This window comes from Gavialis gangeticus, unplaced genomic scaffold (assembly GCF_001723915.1).
Source record: "Gavialis gangeticus isolate Ggan-Ray unplaced genomic scaffold, GavGan_comp1, whole genome shotgun sequence".
Classification (NCBI taxonomy): Eukaryota; Metazoa; Chordata; order Crocodylia; family Gavialidae; genus Gavialis; species Gavialis gangeticus.
Window position 1 is genome coordinate 27,307,096 of NW_017728995.1, and position 19,948 is coordinate 27,327,043.

General features: G+C 46.5%; 1 protein-coding gene across 1 annotated transcript in view; it reads right to left on the reverse strand.

Moving 5' to 3' along the window:
- Positions 1-3,920: 3,920 nt before the first annotated feature.
- Positions 3,921-19,948, reverse strand: part of MCF2L2 (MCF.2 cell line derived transforming sequence-like 2) — a 307,244-nt gene continuing 291,216 nt past the window's right edge. Inside the window, 7 exon segments of the mRNA XM_019503361.1 lie at positions 3,921-5,776; positions 6,752-6,855; positions 8,706-8,818; positions 9,980-10,098; positions 14,478-14,564; positions 16,369-16,440; positions 19,895-19,948. Of these exon segments, the coding sequence (XP_019358906.1) occupies positions 5,676-5,776; positions 6,752-6,855; positions 8,706-8,818; positions 9,980-10,098; positions 14,478-14,564; positions 16,369-16,440; positions 19,895-19,948 (650 nt within the window). The 3' untranslated portion in view covers positions 3,921-5,675.

The window sequence follows — 19,948 nt, forward strand, 5'->3', positions numbered from 1 at the left end:
TGAACCAAGAAGAAAATACTGGCATTGACAGCAATACTCCCAGTTCCAGCATGACACCACACTGCTTCTGAATCTTTCCCAGACCTTAACTCAAGCAGGTGTAAAAGGATGGGAGCAGACTGTAAAAGCAGAAACACCAAGAAAACGTCCAGGTGTTGAGGGACTTGCTGAAGATCAGTCAGGGGCTCAGAGGGGATGAAAACCCAAGTGTCTTTGGGCGCTTGCTTGCTAAGGAGCTGGCCATCTCGCTTATAGTGCCACTGACTTACACGAGCAGCCTCAGCATTCATGACCCACATCTCCCCTCATTTACACTGATTCAAATCAGAAATCATTCAAATAGAGTTGCACCTGATTTATATCAGCATAACTCAAGAGGCGAATGAGGCCTTCACTGTGCAACCAGAACATGGGAACTGCACATATGAATGGTTCAATTCACCACCACTGAGAATCACTCTAAGAATAAGAACCCCCTAACTTGTGCTGTGCACTGGGATAACATCGACATATACATCTTGTGGAGGGATCTGTATTTCCAAATCGTACTCTGTCAATAAAGAGCTCTGACTCTCTCTAGTGGACAGCAGGCTATATTACCAAGCCGATTCACACCACAGGACGTTCTGTCCAATGGATTTTCCTCTTTTTTGGGGGGAGGCGTTTGTTTTTTTCAAACATGGTGTGTGTGCATTCTCTTTCAATATTTATTTGCACTCAGATTTTTAATAATGGTGCACCGTCTTGTCTCCAGGCAGATGCTCCAAGTTGTAACCCACATACTCCTTTGCTGACAAATATCCACCCATGAAACAGTGCAGAACAAAGCTCAGCTCCTTCCATACAACCAGGTCCTCTGCCCAGCCCTGCCTGGAGTCCTCAGTCAACCGAAGAATGAGCTACACACCATGCCATAAAGTTGGGACTGAAAAGGAGCGAAATCTAGGACAAAGTGAATACATTTTCCTCATCCCGTGACTGAGGGTCTAATAGTGGAGGCACTTCATAGACTCTCAAATGCCAGGCTGAATCTTAGGGGGAAAGGTAGCCCTATAGGCAGATAGGCCCCAAATCATATGGGTTTCATCATTCACTAACGCCATGACTTGCACCCAACAGAGCCAGGGCTGCAATTACAATCTTTGCACAGACACCTGCATTAAACTCAGCCTTACGCTTAAATAAGGGGCTAACATGAGTCAGGGGATGTGATCAATGGGGATTCTGTAAAGGGAAAGCATTATGCTTGCGTGGCCAAAAATGCCTTGGCCGTAACTGAGGTTAAGCCGGATGTCGGCATGGATTTTTCCAGCTGCAGACAGATCTTTTACGTGAACGTCCCCTTTTTTTAAGATTCATAAAAAGTTCATGTAATCGGTTGTGTTGCATAGAAATCCCAATCACAAAGTGTTTTGTACTACAGTATTTATAATTTTTATAAAGTCCAAACAAAGAGTGGTTCTACATCGTTCAGAACAGCCTATTTACAGAAATTCCAACTTTGCACACTTGTTATAAATTCATACATTCAGCTTTGACTGGGGGGGAGGGGGGAAGGAGACAGGCAATTCCTCAAGAGAATCCTGTGCTTTGACCTGTCTGATTATCTCTCGATCACAATATACAAATACATCATCGTCATCATCAACACCATGGAAATATGCAAGAATGACAAACTGTACCAATTCTCAGCATACGAGAAGAACTCTTAGCAGCTATTTCAGCTTCAGCTGCTGCAGAAAAATGCAACAATTTGGCTTTTTAAAAGTACTGGACCGTCTAATAACAAGCCAGTCCTCAAGCATTATGTAAGGGAAGCACTTGACCTTCCTGAAACCCAATCCTGTTTGAGATCTCTGAGCACTTAAAAAAAGGCTGGCTGTCAAAATGGCTTTTAATCACTTAAGGAACAGGAACACAAAACCACATAAATCTTTGTTCAGTCTGGCAAGGAAAGCCAATGATAGGACTGAGTTGGGCGACAATTGTTTATAACTGTGTCTAGACATGATGGCCCTGATTCTCCACTCTCTACTTAATGGGGTGAGACCCTAAAAGCAGTGAAGGATCAAATGTGCCGATTATTATAGCGCAGACCGGGCCTTACCCCTTGTTTATACTATAGTTGAAGCCTTTTGGCAGCCACTACTCTTAAACACCTCTTTAGCTACCACGTCTTCTCCATGCAGTGTAGACAGGGGTATCTTTCTGGAATTCACATCGTGATGCGGGAAGAGAAGAGAAGACAATGAACTTGTGGGAAGAGCTGCTTCCAACACGGCTGTGCCCTAATGCATTCGCCTTGCTGAATCTTAACTCTGCTCCTAAATCATCCTCTAGATTTTGGATGGGGCATCCGTCGTGTTATTAAGTCCTGGTTGGCCACAAAGTACCACAGCAATTAAAAGATTGTCTTGGCAGCCAAAGAAGCAAAATGGACAGTCACTGAACCCTGGACTATCGTGTCAGCAAAGCCAAAATACAATCTTTCTCTATCTACTCATTTAGAATTGTCCTCAGCTTTATTTTTGATTCCTCAAGAAATCAAAGTCTTTGGATTTTATCATTAAAAGCGATAGTAAGAGACTGGGTTCTTTCTCCGTCATAAAAATAACATGACATATAAGGCTTGGCCAGCACGACAAACCTTGAAATAATGTTGATGAGGAAAAAAATAAACCCTGCTGAAATTGTTAAAAAAAAGGTGGGGAAAAGTAGTTACAATCCACACTGTATTTTGTGGCTGCTGTCTTTGTGGTCTGGAGTGAAGGAGCCTGCTCTGCCTCACCATCCCAGTGTACCCAGGTAACAGGCAACTGGTAACACCCTGGGAGTGCAAAGGTGCGCATGGGATGTAGGCAGTGATGTAGGCCTGCTGCTTCGCTGCCCCAGGAGGGAATGGGCTTCTTCATGGGTTGCCTGGCAGTGATCCCCCATCTGAGGGGCACAGGTGAGTGGAAACTGCACAGTGGCGTTCCCCCATTTGACACACGCAGAAGCAGAGGTGCTCAGGAGGGAAGGGACTTACCTCTGATCACACGGCAAATGGCAGAGGCTGAGATAGAGCTGACGTAGGTAGGCAAAGCCATGGCTGGCATGATCGAGTTGGGGCTGGTCCTGCTTTTGAGCAGGGGGTCGGACTAGATGTGACCCTCTGGGGTCCCTCCAACCTGAATTTTCTGTGATTCTGCAACTCCTGACTTCCCACCAGCAGACAGACTGATGTTTTACCAATGATGGTTTGGATCTTACCCATTCCTCTAGGAAGAATCCAAAGTGCGATTTTTGGCTTTCATATAACAATAATACAACAATGACACCCTTCATTTTGGCAAGTTCACGTACACAGAGGAAACCCCTCCACGCACACCGCTGTGCACTACAACCTCTCCAGCCCCACATGGTAAATTCAGGGGGTGGCAGGGGCGAGGAGAGGCCCCGTTACCAGACAGTGTCCCTGTCACTGAAGTAACAAGGAAACCGAGGTGAAGTTATTCTGTGGGGAGCGGGAATGATTTCACTGCACAAACCTGTAACTGTATTTGGGGACCAAAGGGACTCTACCTCTGTCTTCAAGCTGCTCATGTGATTCTAGGGCATGGGTGTCAAACATATGGCCCACAGGCCAGATCTGTACGACTTGGCCCGTGGGTCACTGACTCCAGCCCTACATGTTGCATGTGGCACAGGGGGCCAGCATGGGGCTCACGCTCCATCTGGTGCCCGCCAGACCCAGAACCAGTGTCTAGGGTTGGTCTAGCCCCATGCACTGTATGCAGCACGCGCTGGCCCCAGGATTTGCCATGCACACAGACCCTGGGGTTGACATGGGGCATGTGCTGCCCATGCAACACAGGCTAAACCCAGTGCTACACACAGCACAGGGGGGCTCGGGCACAGGCGCCCCAGACCAGCCAGACCGGGTGCTGCAGACATGCCTCATGCCATGGTATGCGCTGTGTGTGGTGCGTGGGCTGGACCCAGCACTGTGACTGCTCCATGGAGGGTCGGTCCCAGTCTGGCCCACAGACCAGCCCAGGGATGCCCATCATCTGGCTTATACGGCACATGAGTTCAACACCCCTGCTCTGGGGGATTTAGCAGGACTTTTGTATGTTCCTGAGGGCGGTTTTTGGCCCCAACTATCCTTGAAAGGTAAATGAAATCTATTACCAGCACTAAATGAGCTCACATTGCATCTCAGTGCAACAGTGGTGACTTCAAAAGCATGATTATTTCAAGCTATTATTCTGCCTAATGGTGCAATTCATAGTGTTTCTGGTTTAGCTTTTTTTCCATTTTTGCCTATTATTTACATAAAGCATCATTAGTCATCGGGGAGGGAGAGAAATGGAAACAGTCTCCAGTGGGGAAAACTAATCCCTGACTTTTGAGCTCTCCAGGGTCATTTCTTCCAGACTGGTCTTTTCTTCTATGCACAGTCCTAGATCAGTATTTAGTTTTGCAACACGTAAGGGACTAGCAGCTTTGTGGGCTTGAAAACTCCAGTTTAGCATCAAAATACCTCCATGCACATGCCTTCAGACTTGCTCTGAATTAGCTAATGGCTTGTACAGGAATTACTAACATCTGTGAAAGGTCTACATTCATCCTAATGTGACCGAGATTTGGTACAGTCCTTAATAAAAATGTCCTGGAAAGAAGCAATTAACAATAACACTTTATCCACTCATCAGTGTTTCTAACACTCACCAGCCTATTAGCAAATGCTTAAGTATATTTGGATACGATATGGGAATGAACTGTACCTACTCCATAGCCCAGCACACAATGGAAGTGCAAGCATGCAGTGTACTCAAATGGGTAACTTTAAATGCTGCTCTATGAAATTATCAGCACCAAATGCAGAGGGATGTGATCCAGCAACCACGGTAGAGGGAAGGAATCTGTTTATACTGTAAGAAGAGCTCAGCTGGTCCTTCAGCACAGTCATCATCACATGCCTTTGTTTGCCACTTAAACCTTGAAACTCCATCTTTTGGCCAGAAGTTGCCAACCTGCGTCATCCACAGATCCTGTAAACAGAAGATCGTTCACTGCACCACTGTCAAAGCAGTCACGCCATGGCGGGGCTCAGCTTCACTGATAGTCTTGAGTTGGCATGAGTTTTTCCACCACCACTTCCCTGCAAATGTTAGGTTCTTGCTCCTGATGATCCATTAGGAATGACTGGATATTTTCATGGTCTATCTTCTGGAATGAAGGGAGTCAGGGAAAGGCACAGCAGCAGAGCCAGACAAATGGAAAAATGCCAGGCGATTCCCCAGTGGAGCAGGAACTGGTGACCACAGATCCATCCTTTGGAAAGAACCCAAGCAAGGTTGCCAAAAGGTGGGTGCATAGTAGCTTTTCATTCTGCTGTCGACCTAATTTAGGCCACATCCTCTCGAACAGTTTGCTAACCAATGCGAGAAGCATTTATCAGTTCCTGTTTAATACTGAAGATGGTTCTGATGCTTTTTTTTTTTAATGTCTAGTGCTTCTTCAAGTCTTTCAGCTTGTCAGCTGGACCCAGCAGTTCTCTTCTGTTCATGCTGATGAAGATGGAAGAAACTCTGAAGCTCAGAGCTGGTGAGAAAGGCAACTTGGTCCAGCATCCACCCCTAACCAACAAACAAGAGCCTGGAGTCCTGAGGAGGTCACAGCCCTGTGACTCAACTTCCAGCCCTCTGCTCTGCTGTTAAGCTCCTGGCCACCTCACTTTCCTTCATTGCTGATTCTGCGGAGGTCGTGTTGCAGGCATCATTGTATGCTTCTGAAAAACAAATGCATGGAGAGTGTCGTTATATTGAAATCTCAAGGGCTTTTATGCTACAATTTTGAGGTTTGATATTAGTATCCCAGAGCACCCAGCAGTAAAATTTTAAAAAATGCCTAATCTCCATTCCCATGCCATATGTTAATCACTAGTCAGGATGGAGGGGTCCCTCAGCCAACTGTCAATGGGATCAACATCAAAGTACTGATCCAGATGAAGCACAGATCTGCTGGCAGGCCACAGTCACTGCCATATTTTTCTTAAGCTGCAGCAAGGAATTTCTGTTTATTTTCAAAAGGGGTTTTTAAACCCTGGTAAATCCTCAAAGAAAAAACAAAGTTTTGTCAACCTCCTCCCCCCCCCCCCCAAAAAAAAATTAAACAGCACCTCTCTCTTTTAGATGGGAGGTAAAATGAATCATCCCAAGCTTCTCTCTTTCCACAATGAGTCACGCCTGTGTCAGTGGGTTTGGCTCATTCATTTTAAAGAGGGGTCCAATCTGTAATCACCTTGATCTGCAGAGGGGTTTAGATTCAACTCTCCAAACCTAACCACTCCCTTAAGATTTGGGGCCAGAATTAAAGCTGGGGAAAAAAACTGGTTTGACATCTGGTTTCAGTGAAATCTCATAAGATCAGCACATCATCAAGCACCATCAACCCAAGATGGTGGAAACAATTGTGCAAGTGCCTGATCTGCAATTGTGCGAGTGCCTGATCTGCAACAGTAGCTCAAAAGACGTTGCCGTCCTCAAATTCAAGTCTGAACCACAGACCAGTGACTATGGGACTGAACCCTGATGCCCACGGAGGCCCTGATCTGCGTTCAACAGCTACGTCTAGTGAGGCCGCTGAACTGAATACATATCTGAAGTGCGTTTGTTTTAGCAGGCACCAGTGTATGCTTTCTAAAGCAAAAATAATAAGAAAGTCCAGGAGCTTTCCCGATGTTGGCAGACACTACCTTTATTACCTGCATTGCTGTTCCTAAGCAAGTTGTTACTATGCCCGTTGGCTGGCTGTAACACGCTGGAAGGAACCCAGTCACTTTTCTCAGACACCAGCTTCTTGACTAGCCTGAAATGCAGAGAGAGCAGGTCAGTGCATTTCCCATCCACCTCCTTTGCACTGGCCCATTTTTCATGGAAATGCACAGGAGAGGGCTACAAACTAGGCCTGTGAGAGTAGGCAGCTATTCAATCCAGCTTTGGATATGGCCGCTTCGGATGGCAGCGATCCGATCCAGAGCTCTGGACCGGGTTCCCACTTTGATCCGGCCCCTTGGAGACCCGGCCATAGGGTAAAATGGGGGATCAATGAAATATCTATAACTTTGTTAGTTTTTGTCCAATTTGGGTGAAACTTGTAGGAATGGTAGCCTCTGCTGAGTGCATGAAGCCTGCCAAGTTTAAAGAAGATCGGTGTAGGGGTTCGGGGGGGAACTGCACCCCAAATTCTTGAAAGCAAAACTCATGTCACGGCTGTGTGTTACACCACAGGGGGGTAAAAACTGCAGGGGTGGTGGCCCCTGCTCAGGTCACGAACCTGCCCAGTTTCAAGAAGATCGGTGCAGGGGTTTTGGGGGGAACTGCCCCTCAAGCTGCGGACAAGCAAAACTCATGCCATGGGTGACCCTGGGTGTGCTAAGGCGCAGCGGGGTGACAGCTGAAGGGGTGGTGGCCCCTGCTGTGACCCCTGCCAGCTGTGGAGGAGATCGGTGTGGGGGGTCTGGGGCCCTGCACCCCTAGCTGCTGACAGACAAAACTCATGCCATGGGTGCTTGTGCCACTGTGTCTGTCTTGGGGCACAGCAGGGTGGGAGGGGGGTGAAACTACTGCAGGCCTGGCTGCTAAGCTACTGTGTTGCCAGTTACCAATCAATCATGATTCACTCAGGGACCACCTCAATACACAGTACAGGGGCCAGCAATTATTTAGGGTGGAGGGCCACTTACTGAGTTTTGGCAAGCCATCAAGGGCCTCATGACAAGCAGCCTGGGGCAGGTAAATATTAATTTTCTAAATTTTTTAGGGGCCCCGCGGGCTGGATAGAATGGCCTAGCGGGCCACATCCAGCCCCCGGGCCACATTTTGTTCACGCCCGTGCTAGTAGCTACTAGATAATTAGTTAATTAGCAATGATTAACACCTACAAAACCACAGACTAAGGAGAGGAAAGAATCAATACAGATAAGCAACTGCCCCAAGACAGACACAGTCAGTCCCACAAGCACCCATGGCTCGAGTTTTGTCTGTCAGCAGCTAGGGGTGCAGGGCCCCAGACTCCCCCTGCACCGATCTCCTCCACAGCTGGCAGGTGTCATGGCCTGAGCAGGGGCTGTCACCCCACTGCACCTTAACACACACAGTGTCACCCATGGCATGAGTTTTGTCTGTCAGCAGCTTGAGGGGCAGTTCCCCCCAAACCCCTGCACCTATCACCTTGAAACCTGGCAGGCTCTGTGGCTTCATCAGGGGCTACCGTCCCTGCAAGATCCATCCAAATCAGACAAAAAACAACAAAGTTATAGATATTTCATTGGTTCCCTATTATAACCTATGGCCAGATCTCCGAAGCAGCTCTGAAGCTTTCCCAAAGCGCTCTGGAAGCTCCGAACTGCTTCAGAAAGCCTAACAAAGCCAGCGCTTCGATCTGGACCTACTACTTCAGATGCCGATGTGTCCAAAGCGTCTCTGGATCCAAAGCACGGTCCGAAGCCTTGCACAGCCCTACTAGAAACCCAGCTATGGTCAAGCTGTAAAGGGAGAAATGTTGCTGGAGTGGTGCCAAGCCCACCCAAGCGCTCCCCCAGCCCCAGCACGGCTCTGTAAGTCATCGGGGGTCTATCGTAGACTCTGGAGGGTGTGATCACGACACGGCGCCTCTCAAGGAGCTGCACTATCAGCTCAGCTCTCTGCTGTACTTACCATTGTCCGTTTTCTCCCTCCTGTACAAACTGCACTAAATCTCCATCCTCTAGAGCAAGAGACTCTGGAAAACAGGTTTCAAAGCTGCCTTCTACCCGAAAGAGGTTGGACACCTGTAATGAATGAAACAGTGCGCCAGACATGCCGTTACTGTGAAGGAAGGAGATGCTGGACAGAGGAACTTCGTGGGCAACAGACTACATTAGGCACTGAGAAATGTCCTCTACAAGGCTTGCTATTACTTCCTATTCTTTTTGTTTCGGCCAGTGCCAAAGGCTAGTCACATGCAGATGTCTGTGGGCAAGTCAGACCTCTGGAAAGAAGAGATCAGCCACCACTCAGTTTGTGCTTCCCGTCCGAGTGGTCCCACGTGCTTGAACTGACTTATTTTCTTATGTGAAGTTTCCAGACACTGCAGATGTGACCAGATGCTGCTTAACAATCCAAAATGAAGTAATTCAGCTGTGCTGTTGTTAAAAAGCATCTCTCTCCAACCCTGGGCTTGAATCCTTCCCTGGCAATGATGGTGTAAATCAGGAGAAAGTCTCATTGATGGGCTAGCACAAAAACTGGCATAAGCAAGCATGGAAACAACACCCCAGCCCCTTTGCTTACAGGCTTTTAGAGTGGGGCAAAGAACATGCACTACTCAATGAAACGGAAAGTGTCTGAAACATGGGTGGCAGATTAAAGACTCAGTTTTGTTCAGATCAGGGAGCTGACTTCTTTCTTTGAAGAAAAGGAAAATAAAAAATGTTGGTTTTTAGATGCTTCTGACTTATGGGAATTTAGAAACGGCTGAAGAGTACACGAAAGGGGGCTAGGCTGATTTCTTTCTGCTTCTATATCTTCATAAGTGACACGAGGGAGGCTTTCATTGATCCCAGTCATCAGAAAAACCTAGAGAAGAAGACAGCGAATCCAAGAGCAATGTCCAGGCAGGTCAGTTTGTTCACAGAGCTCTGGTAGCTCCGAGGCTGTGAGATGCTGCTACAAGTCAGCAGCACACTCGGGACAGCACTGTGCATTATATATCCACGGATAGTTATCTCTAGAGATGGCCTCAACTATCCATCATGAATCTAAACCTCCCATAACTTCAAGGGAACTTGGACACCATTCCAATTTTGAATTATGCCATTGACCTAGAACTAAATCAAATCTCCAAACCAAAACACCCCTGAATTTGGGGAAAACACGGATCCAAACTCAGCCCTGACCTTATATTAGGAAGCAAGGAGAAAGGTGCAGTGTATGTTGTGAAAAGGAATTACATTGTTAGCGTTGGTCTCTTCCTCCATGTCAGAAGAGTTAGAGAGCTCATCAGTGCTGGAGGGGATAGCTTCAAAATCCTCGAATGTGTCTAGTGACGGCATCTGTCTGCTGGGCCAACCTGGGGGAAGAACATTAAACAACAAGCTTTGACCACTTTCCATGAGGAATTAGAGAAGTCAAACATATTCAGACATTTCCCTCCCCAACTCCCCTGCACTGTATCTTTTTCCAGCATTATTTCAAAATTCACTTCAGTGACTACAGAACAGAAGGGACAAGGCATATTTCAGCAGAAAGAGTTACAACAAACGATGACTTAGTGGAGGGGACTAGCTGGAGCCTGTTCAGAAAGGCAAGCTCAATGTGTGTGTTTTCCAGCTTTCAGGTCACATCAGGTTATACATCTGTAGTTCCCAAGTCCAAAACCTGTTGAAGCGCAGTCCTTTCCAGCCCACTTCCAGGTGACCTTATGCACAAACTGCTTCAAAAAACTGGTAACCACCTAAAGCAGAATTAGTTGGCAAAGAGGAAAAAGAAGAATCAGAGTGAAAGGAGGCACAGGTCTTTGGGTGCAAACACAGTGCCTAGACAAACACAACTGAGGGTGCAGGAAGAGAAGGACTGATTGCCATTCCCATGGGAGCACTCCTTTGTCGGATCAGTAGAGCTGGCTCATGGTAGATAGATGGCAAGATCAACAGGTTGGCTCCTCTTGTTGCTGTATAGCAGCAATACACTGTCACATCATGCTAGCAATACAGAAATATATAGTAAGAACTCTTCACCCACGCAGGATTGCACCGCCATCAGCCCCAGCCTCGGTGAGAACCGGACCCAGAGGGTGGGTTTACATGGCACAGAGAAGCCAAATTAATTAGCCTGGGTGCAGTGTCATGTGAATGTGGCCATGCTGCTTCCAGTTCAGGAGCAAGTCCATGAGAAGCTAGGTTGAGTATCATCACTGTGCACCATTCAGGCCCAGCCAGGGCCTCCTGCTCTGAAAAAGCAGCCGACTAACTAGCTCCCATAGAAAAGCATCTCTCTGAACATTAGCAGCGTGTATGACATGACACACAGCTGAGTGATGTTACTGCCTTCCAGTTTCTGCATAAGATACTGATGCCTTCTAGTGCCATATGCAAGATATTCAACCGGGGAAGTGCGAGGTCACGTGGAACACATGAGCATTTTTCTTTCATTAACCAAGTAGTTAATGAAGTGACCAAGAAGTTACCTCCCACATAACTTGCTGCAGGGCAAAGGGAGATGCATCTCAAGCCAAAGAATGATGTGCAGTGCCTCTCGATACAGATGGCCCAAGTTCAGCCTTCTCTTCACAGAACTGACCGTAATGAGAGCACTCCTTCGGACAGAGCTGACCCTATCCCTCAGCCTTTGTCCCAACCTCGCCCCTGAACTGAATGCAACTTTCTGGGGATTCAAAGAATTTTTTCTTTGTCTCACTGCTTTTCATCCACCTGCATCTGTGGAAACAGAAACAAGGAACTGCCGCTGATTGGGTGAGGTTGGGTGCTCTCGACCTGCCCAAAGCAAGAAATACACTAGGGGCCAAATGAGATAGGCAGGTTCCAGATCGTGCATGAGACCATCATAAGACCATGTTCATTCATATTTGAGGAAGTCCTCCAAAATTCCTCCCTGGTACATGCCAGCCTGGCAAATCCACTTTTGGAGACAGCACCATGTACTTCCTGTTCCTCCTGTGGAACCGGGAGATGGCATCTACCTGCTTCTTCTGCACGGGCGAGGACAATAGGTCGACTAGGAGAAAGCAGGGATACTATCCCTCGGGAAGACCTGGCCCAGGCACAACATGGATGCGAGATATCTATTGAATGTGTTCATTTGAATCCAAGCTCACTTTTTGTTTCGTTGAATCTACTGAAGGCAATTAATGCGTAGCTTTCCTTCCATGCTGGAAAGCATGGCAGTGCTCTTGCCCATGCTTGTGGTTGGAGTCCTTTTATTGCTGAGTGCCACTGGACAAACACCAGTGGGCAGATCGAAGCTCCTTGCACCTACTCCCTTTACGCACCTGGATAGGGGCTAGAACAGGGGTGGGCAAAATGCGACTCAGATGCGGCCTGCCAGGCCATTCTATCCGGCCCACAGGGCCTCCCCACAACTTAGAAAATTAATATTTATCTGCCCCTGGCTGCCTGTCATATGGCCCTCGATGGCTTGCAAAAACTCAGTAAGCGGCCCTCTGCCCAAAATAATTGCCCACCCCTGGGCTAGATACCGGCCTCATTCGGGCAGATGAAAAGTAGGGCAGGGAGCTCAGAAGTGGAGCTGAACTTTTGTTTGCAGCCGGTGAGTCACTGCTGCCATCAGACACAAGCCAGCAGCGTGACAGCCATAAGGCACAAAGCCAGATCTGTGCTCACACACAATAGTTACATGCAACCTCACTGTGCGTGCCCCTTTCTCAGCAAAAGCTGCTTTGGACTGATGGAAAATCAGCATTAGGCAGATGTTTTAAAGAGGGGCTGGTTAATCTGGTACTGTTCAGGAAGATGCAGCAGATTGAGGGCCTTATTTATATGGGAAAAGATTTCCAGTTTGACTGATGTCGTTAGACAGGTATAGTCACACCAGCACAACACACACATCCGTGCACTGTGTGGACACTGTTGTTCCAGTATAACCGTGGCTTATTTGGATTGAGTTTATGCTCCTTCCCTGGTGACGTAACCAAAACCAAAAGAAGCCGCTCGTACGTTGGAACAAGGGTACCAGGTGATGCTTCACAAAGACTAAACACAGAGGTCACATCTGAGGGAGCTCCGACTGATCCAAGTCAAAACCTGGGACAAAAGCAGCATGGCACAGCCACCTCCACACATCACTTCTCCCCTGAATGAACAGTAATTTACAGGAATGAACCACAATTGTGCCAGGAAATGTGAGATAATAGTGAGTATCTCACATCATTCACAGGTAATTAAAGTGTGACAATGAACTTGTACCTGTGTAAGATCTCAGGACATACGACCTTCTCCTGGGAGAAATGCAAAGTCAGTTTAAAATAGACATTGCAATCTAAAACAGAGTCACTGATTTTATGAATAAATGGGGACCATCGTAACTGCCTATACCAGTGATTCCCAATCAGGGTGCCAAGGCAATCCGGGGTGCCTTGAATTCCTCTCCCAGGTGCTGTGGGGTGTTGCTCAATGTTAGCACTGTTAGGTGCGCAAATTTAATCCCAAGCTAAACACAGAGATTTCAACTAGGAATCCACAATGTTGAAAACATCCTGACCTGTTGTGGTCTTTCTGAGTTCTTTGCAACAGAAGAATTGCTTCAGTATTTTTCTGTAGTCAAAAAGGAGGGAAAATGAAGAGCTGGCATTTTCTGCAGGGTGACTTGAATCTAGTAAGGTTGAGAACTGCTGATCTAAACTTACCTTCCGCATCTCAGAAACCAGAGGGTTTCCTCGAACTGATTCCAGCTTTGAGTTCAATGACTGCATGTGAAGCACATCTTTTAGAATTGCCCCCCATGCTAAAAATGAGCGCTTTGCTTCTAGCTCAATTTTGTCTAGGTTTGACTTCCAGAGATTGGGCCCCATCAACCTTTGACTATCAGAATGAGAAGCCTTCTGCTCACTGTGCAGAGACCGTGACCGAGTCGTCCCCATGACCTCCTTTGCAGTAAACTAACCAGATTGAGTTTCTTGAGTCACTACAGGGCATGATTTCCAATCCTTTAATCATTCTTGTGGCTCTTTTGTCCAATTTTTCAACTTCCTTCTCCATTGCAACTTCCTTCTCCATTGCAACTTCCTTCTCCATGCCTTCAAACTTGATACCGTATCCCAGACATGTCAAACCCAGAGCTATTATAACCTCTACATCTATTCAAATGTCTCCTGTTTATACCTCCACAGATTGCATATCCCTTATTAATATCATACCAGTATCACTCTATCAGTTTGAATTCACACTTTTGGCTATACAAGAAAATAATTAACTTGTTCACATAGACAAGGCCTTAGTAATCTTGTGTCATTATAATTCACTGGCAGGGCTCAAGCTACTTAGAGGAATAATTTAAGACCTCCCAGCAAGCAAAACATTTTTCTTAGAATAGCTCTACCCTCTTCCTTTGTAGTTTTTATCTCATCAATCAGATTTTAGAGACGGCACATCTAATAAATTCACATATACAGAAGACAGGCCGTAAAATATAGGCCAAATTCTGATTGCACCAGAGTTAATCCAAAGCCACTATTTTGAACAGGCTCTGATCTACCTCAAATCAGTACTAGGTCCATTATTTCTAGACTCTGAAGTTACTTGGGCTTGGGATTTCTTTCCTTCCAAAGGAAATTATGGCTCACTTAAAGAAAGAAAAATGGCGGCTAATGAGAACTTAATTTAAGGTCAGGAGAGTTTAACAGAGTCACAAATATCTACTGATTTACATGACAGTGATGTGCTTTGAGAATTTAAATATGTTAATTCTGGTTACCTGTCTGTGAAGCAGATCTAGGTACTGGCCTTGTGGTGGAACTGGTATTACCTTTAGTCTGGGCCAATATGGTGTTCTCAAAAGCATCTGTGATAGGAAGTAGAATCGTGTCTCTTACTTGGATTCTTTTAAGAAGGGGGAAAAAAAAAACCAAGCAGAGAAACACCACCATGCACATTACATTAATACCGACACACACGTGTTTGGTCATTTTAATGGACAAAAGGACCTTGGTTCCAACTGTTTGGGAAAAAAAAATCATCCGGGGAAACACTTAACCAACACAAGCACCAGGGAATCACATCCACAGTCCACTAAGAGATGAAAACAGACTGTTTGAGATGTGCAGCGAGCAAACCAAGCAAACCAAAGAGGATCATGGATGACACATGGGGCCTAAAAACAATTGCTGGATGAATGGTATAGCCTTCTATCCCTCCACAGCGTCCTTCATAAATGCCCTTGAAGCATTTAAAGTAATCCTCAAGCTTGTAACGTTCAGTTTTGATATCTTCCATGCTCCTCCACATGGTCTCAAGATGATTCAATGAAACTCCTACATAATTCCTCCTAGCCGGGTACGAACCAAGTCATTTCTGATCAATGCAATTTTTGCCGGGGAAGTTTTGGGGTGGCTTTAGAAGCAAAGTGTGTTTATGAACCAGATGAGTTGCAACAAACGGGGAGTTTGGGCAGCAGCAGCATTTGCTAGCCAAGATGTGACAACAGCCGTGGCTCGTCCATGCCAAAAGACACTCGGTATGGCCAGGTGGCTTCCCCAGCAGAGTTAGGGGCTGAGGTTGCTGTGGAGGAAGAAACTGCAAAGTCTCCTTGGCATTTGGGCTCTAATCCTTGCTTCTGACTTTAGGATGGTCTTTTCCATCCTCCACAGGCCAAATTCCTTCTCTGCCAAGACTGGCCTGAGTATCACGTGAACTAGCAATTCCCCCTTTTCAACCCAGATGCCTGCAGGGCAGCACGGGTGTCCAAGCTGACTTCTCCCTGTGCTTACCTGAAGAAGGAGCACGTTCTGCTACAGCTAGGCATTAGGAGGGGCTACTGTGCTATGTAAGCAGGTGCTGTTCCCAGTATATACAGCAATTAACTGAGCATTCCCTGAATTCACTTTTTAGTGAATTTGCCATTTCAGATCCACATCTAACCAATGCAAGAATCTGCAGCAAGTACCAATCTTAAGTACTGCGTGAACAAAAGGAGGCATTGCATTTTTAATGGGCAAAAGGTTTGGGTGTACTTTCTGCTACATTCATCCAGCGCAGTGGAGAGTGGGTTGGGGTGACCCAGCTGCAGTTAACAGACCACAAACAGCCCCTGGGGCTCTGTGACTGCCCCTCCCCCCGCCTTTCATGTGAAGGTGCCACTGAGCAAGAAGGGGGCAGCAAACAGAAGGAGGTGCCATGCCCCCCACTACTGCCAATCAGGTCCACTGCAAACATGGATTTTCAGTTGGACACACTTTATACAATCCTGCTGTTAATCTCCCCCTACTCTAAGAAAAAGATGAGCTGAAGAAGTACCAGAGCTGTAAAGGTGGGATCCAGAATCTGCTTTTGAACCAGAGGCTGGAGGAGGTTGGGATCTATCCAGAACTGGATCTGGAGCCTGACATTACAATTTACCCCCTTCCTAAAGGTCCTAGCTAGGAACTGAAGCCTTACTTTGGGCTGCTCCCTACATAAAACCCCACAAACACAGCACAAGCACAGAGAACAGGCAATGAGGTGACAGACTTGGGTTTACAACAAGCACACATGAAACACTAAATGCGGAGCTCCTCGTGGGTTTTAATGCAAGTGAAGAGATGGGCAGTCCACAGATGACACCAAAGGTGCACGGGGAAGAACTTCATGCATGACGCCAATACTTGTACCTTCAAACCCCAGGGGAGTTGGATCACTCTTTATTTCATGCCTCTTGACTTTAACTGCAGGACCAAGGGGACCTGTGTGAAGTTCACAGATGCACAAGACTGTCAATAGAGGTAGTGGTGAAACTTGTTTGCAAATGTCTTGGTCATAAGAAACACAACTTGGAATTCATGAAGTCGTTCCTTCTAAAGGGCTCGGGGTAATGCTTGCCACTAAACAATTAAACCCCCTCCCCACCAATCCATTTTCCAGAAAAAGGCCAGAAAAACAGGTTTGCGATATGCATCAATAAAACACCCCCACCCCGTTGCAGCTTTGAACGGTCGCAGTAGTAAATAAGACCTAGAGAGTGTGTCTGGTTCCAACAGGCACTTTCACAGATGTCCCACCTTTGCTTCTCCACCAGGTGGCCCTCGCAAATGCAGCTGCGGCAGGTAAGACTCGGCTCTAAAAACAATTTCAGCACTGCTGGGTCTAGGATCAGATGCCTGAAGGACAGGTGGCGCCTTTGATTTCTGGATGGTAGGTACCCCTTGCAAATGGATTTTTTGCTAATTATCCTGGTTTCATGCGCCCAAGAGAAAGTACTGTACTTATCTATTAGCAGTGAAGATAAGGGAGCAGTGGTCCTTGAATGAGTTGTAGAGATAAAAATACCTTGACTGGAACTTTATTTCAATACAGGGCAAAGCTTCTGCTTTGGGGCATGTCACATTTCCTTAAAGGAATTACATTGAATAAACTATGCAATAAAAATCATTGAGGGCCCATTTCATTTCTCCTCCAGCCGAGAAACCAACATCTTCCCTTGGATGGAGGCCTAGTTATGACTTTAGGGGTGCAGCTTGTAGCCGTGTTGGTCTAAGGATATAGGCAGACAAGGTTCTTTGGGTGAATCCGATAACTTTTATTAGACCAACTTAAATAGTTGGAAAACAATTATTAAGCAAGCTTTTGGGTTCAAAAACCCTTCGTCAGGCTAAGGAAGTTACAGCAGTTGGTGTGTGCTCTTCCTGGATGGAATGAAAAGTTCTGACTTTTGAAGTCAAAACTTTGCCAAAAATAGATCATTCATTGCAACTCGCACACCATTTCCTCCAGTTAGTTATTCTATACAACAGTGCTAAGAATACTGTTTTCCCACTCTCTTTCCCTGTGTCTGTTCCTTCCCATTTCCTCCATCAGTTCATGGCACTGTATATCACACCTGCCCACTCACATCCAAAAAGGCAAACAGTTTTCCATTTCTGGAGCTAGAGTGGAAATGAGGCTGGGAGGCTATGAAAGGACCTTTTCCCTGGCAATGCCCCTTGCTCCCTTGGCAGGCCTGGTATAGCTCCCTTCAAAAGGCTCATTCCTTCTTTGCACAGGAAATAGTATGCTTCCAATTCTTTAGGGCAATTTGATACCAACTGCAAGAAAAATAGGGTCTTGAGCCTGGCGGTGAGGCTTTTCTCTTTCAGTCTGTAAATTTTCCACCTCCAGCATGGGCTTTTCTCAATCTTTTCTGAGCTCAAAATAATTTCAGCAAAGCTTTCTGCAAATAGTCCTTGATCTATCAGTTGTTTGGGAGGAGTCTGGCGTGAGTGGGGTGCCCCTGTGAATGTCACGGTAGGCTTGTTCTATCACAGGATGGAAACAACCCTTGGAAACAGGATCCCGAGGCCAACGCTTGCATTCGTGAGCTTGGGACATGCAAAGTCCAGTCCGAACTTCACTTGAAATGTCCTCCTTCCATGAGCATTCCCAGCACTGTCTGAGAGATGCTCTGTGGGAAGAGAGCGCTGGAAGGGAAACCCCTGCTTTGACTGCTGTGAATATCCGTGGAACATCTTTTGAGCTGCATCCATCCAGATCAATCCTCAACTCAACAACTGCACTCCTACTGACCTCAGTGAGAACGGGATCAAATCCCAACTGCTGCTTCTTGCAGAAAACTTGTCCTTACAGAAAATACAGCAGCCCCTTCCCCTCATCATAGGAACCAACAAAAGGTAAAATAGTGGAAAGCACCTATGTGACTGAAGAGCCTAAACTGTGTCAGTAACTCAGGCACTCACTTGATAGCCTACCTCCTATCTGAGCCCAGTTTTCTCTCCTGCCCAAGGCAGGGGGTTGGACTAGAAGATCTACAAGGTCCCTTCCGACCCTACTTCTATGAATCTATTGATTTCCGATTAAACTAATGCTCCTAAAGGCACACATCATTTTGAAACATTTAATTATGTTTGGAAACATGAGCAAATCTGGGGCATTTCCCCAAACAAATTAAAATACTAGTTCACAAAAAAGCAGCCAAGGAAGCAAAGCGTCCAAACCCCACTGGCTAATTCCCATCTAACTCCCTTAGGGGCTTTGGAGAAATCTCATTGAAATTCAGTTTAAACTCAGTAAATCCTAGGTTACCTTGACCTGGGTTATCTGAATGGCAATGTTTTTTGTACTAACTTGTAACCGTGTACAAGCTGTATTTAATATTCTCCTGTATTATATACCTCTCCTCCAAAGTCTGATACAGTAACGTGTAACTGTTGGTATTGTATAACCAACTGGTTTACTATATTTCATGTATGTAAGAGATGAAACCATTATGGCTACTTGTTACTGATTGCAATTCTGCAAAAGAAGCTGCTGTTTCCCTTATCCCAATAATTTCAGTGATCCAGACAGGTTTTTAGTGAGTGCTTTCCAAAGGGGCTCAGATACCCCAGGATGCACCGTCCAAGTGCAGTTACAGTTTTGCTTCAAAACCAGCACCTATTCCATCCCGGTTTTGGCATGATCTCAAGCTGACAAGCACTGCACAGTGAAATGCTCTTTGCTTTCTCAGCAAGGATCCCAAGGATCTGCGAGGAGAGGTGGGGAAGCGATCTTTGGCAAGGAGAAGTTTGGAACCAAATCCCGTTTTAGCCAAAATTCGGATTCTGTGTTCATAAAACTCACTTGGAGTCTTGGCAGTGCTTCTTTGGGAATTGGAGCAAACCACCACCCTCACACCTTGGGGATACATGCACGTATGTTATAAACGTATGATCAAGCTGGACCTATTTGTTTCTGCAGATCACACCAGGGGTTGACAACATACGACTTGCAGGCCAGATCAGCTGGAAACAGCAGCAGTGTGGATGCAGCTCCTAGCTGCCCAGCCCTGGCACATCTCCCCCCTCAGCTGGAAGCTGCATTCATACCTCAGCCAGGGAACAAGGGATTGGAATAAGCAGCAGCAGCGTGGGCGCAGCTCCCAGCTGCATGGGTCCAGGGGGAGCAGGGAAAACCCCTGCCATCACTGATGTGATGCCAAAGCCACCCAGCTGTTCTGGACCAGAGTTGGGATGTTCTGGCTTGCGACTTGAAGAGATTGTCGGCCTCTGGATTACATGCTCTGGCTCATTTGTCAAACCCCTCTCCAGTTCTAAAACCTGAGCCTCAGGAACAGACTTATTCTTTCAACGGGAGCGTGAGACACCCAATAGTCCCTGCTCAGCATGGGGAAGGAAGAGGGGAACTCCACAGGCAGGATGACGATACCTTTGGTCAGAGCAGATGTGTTAACTGTGGTGTTGATGGAGGAGGCTAGGGAAA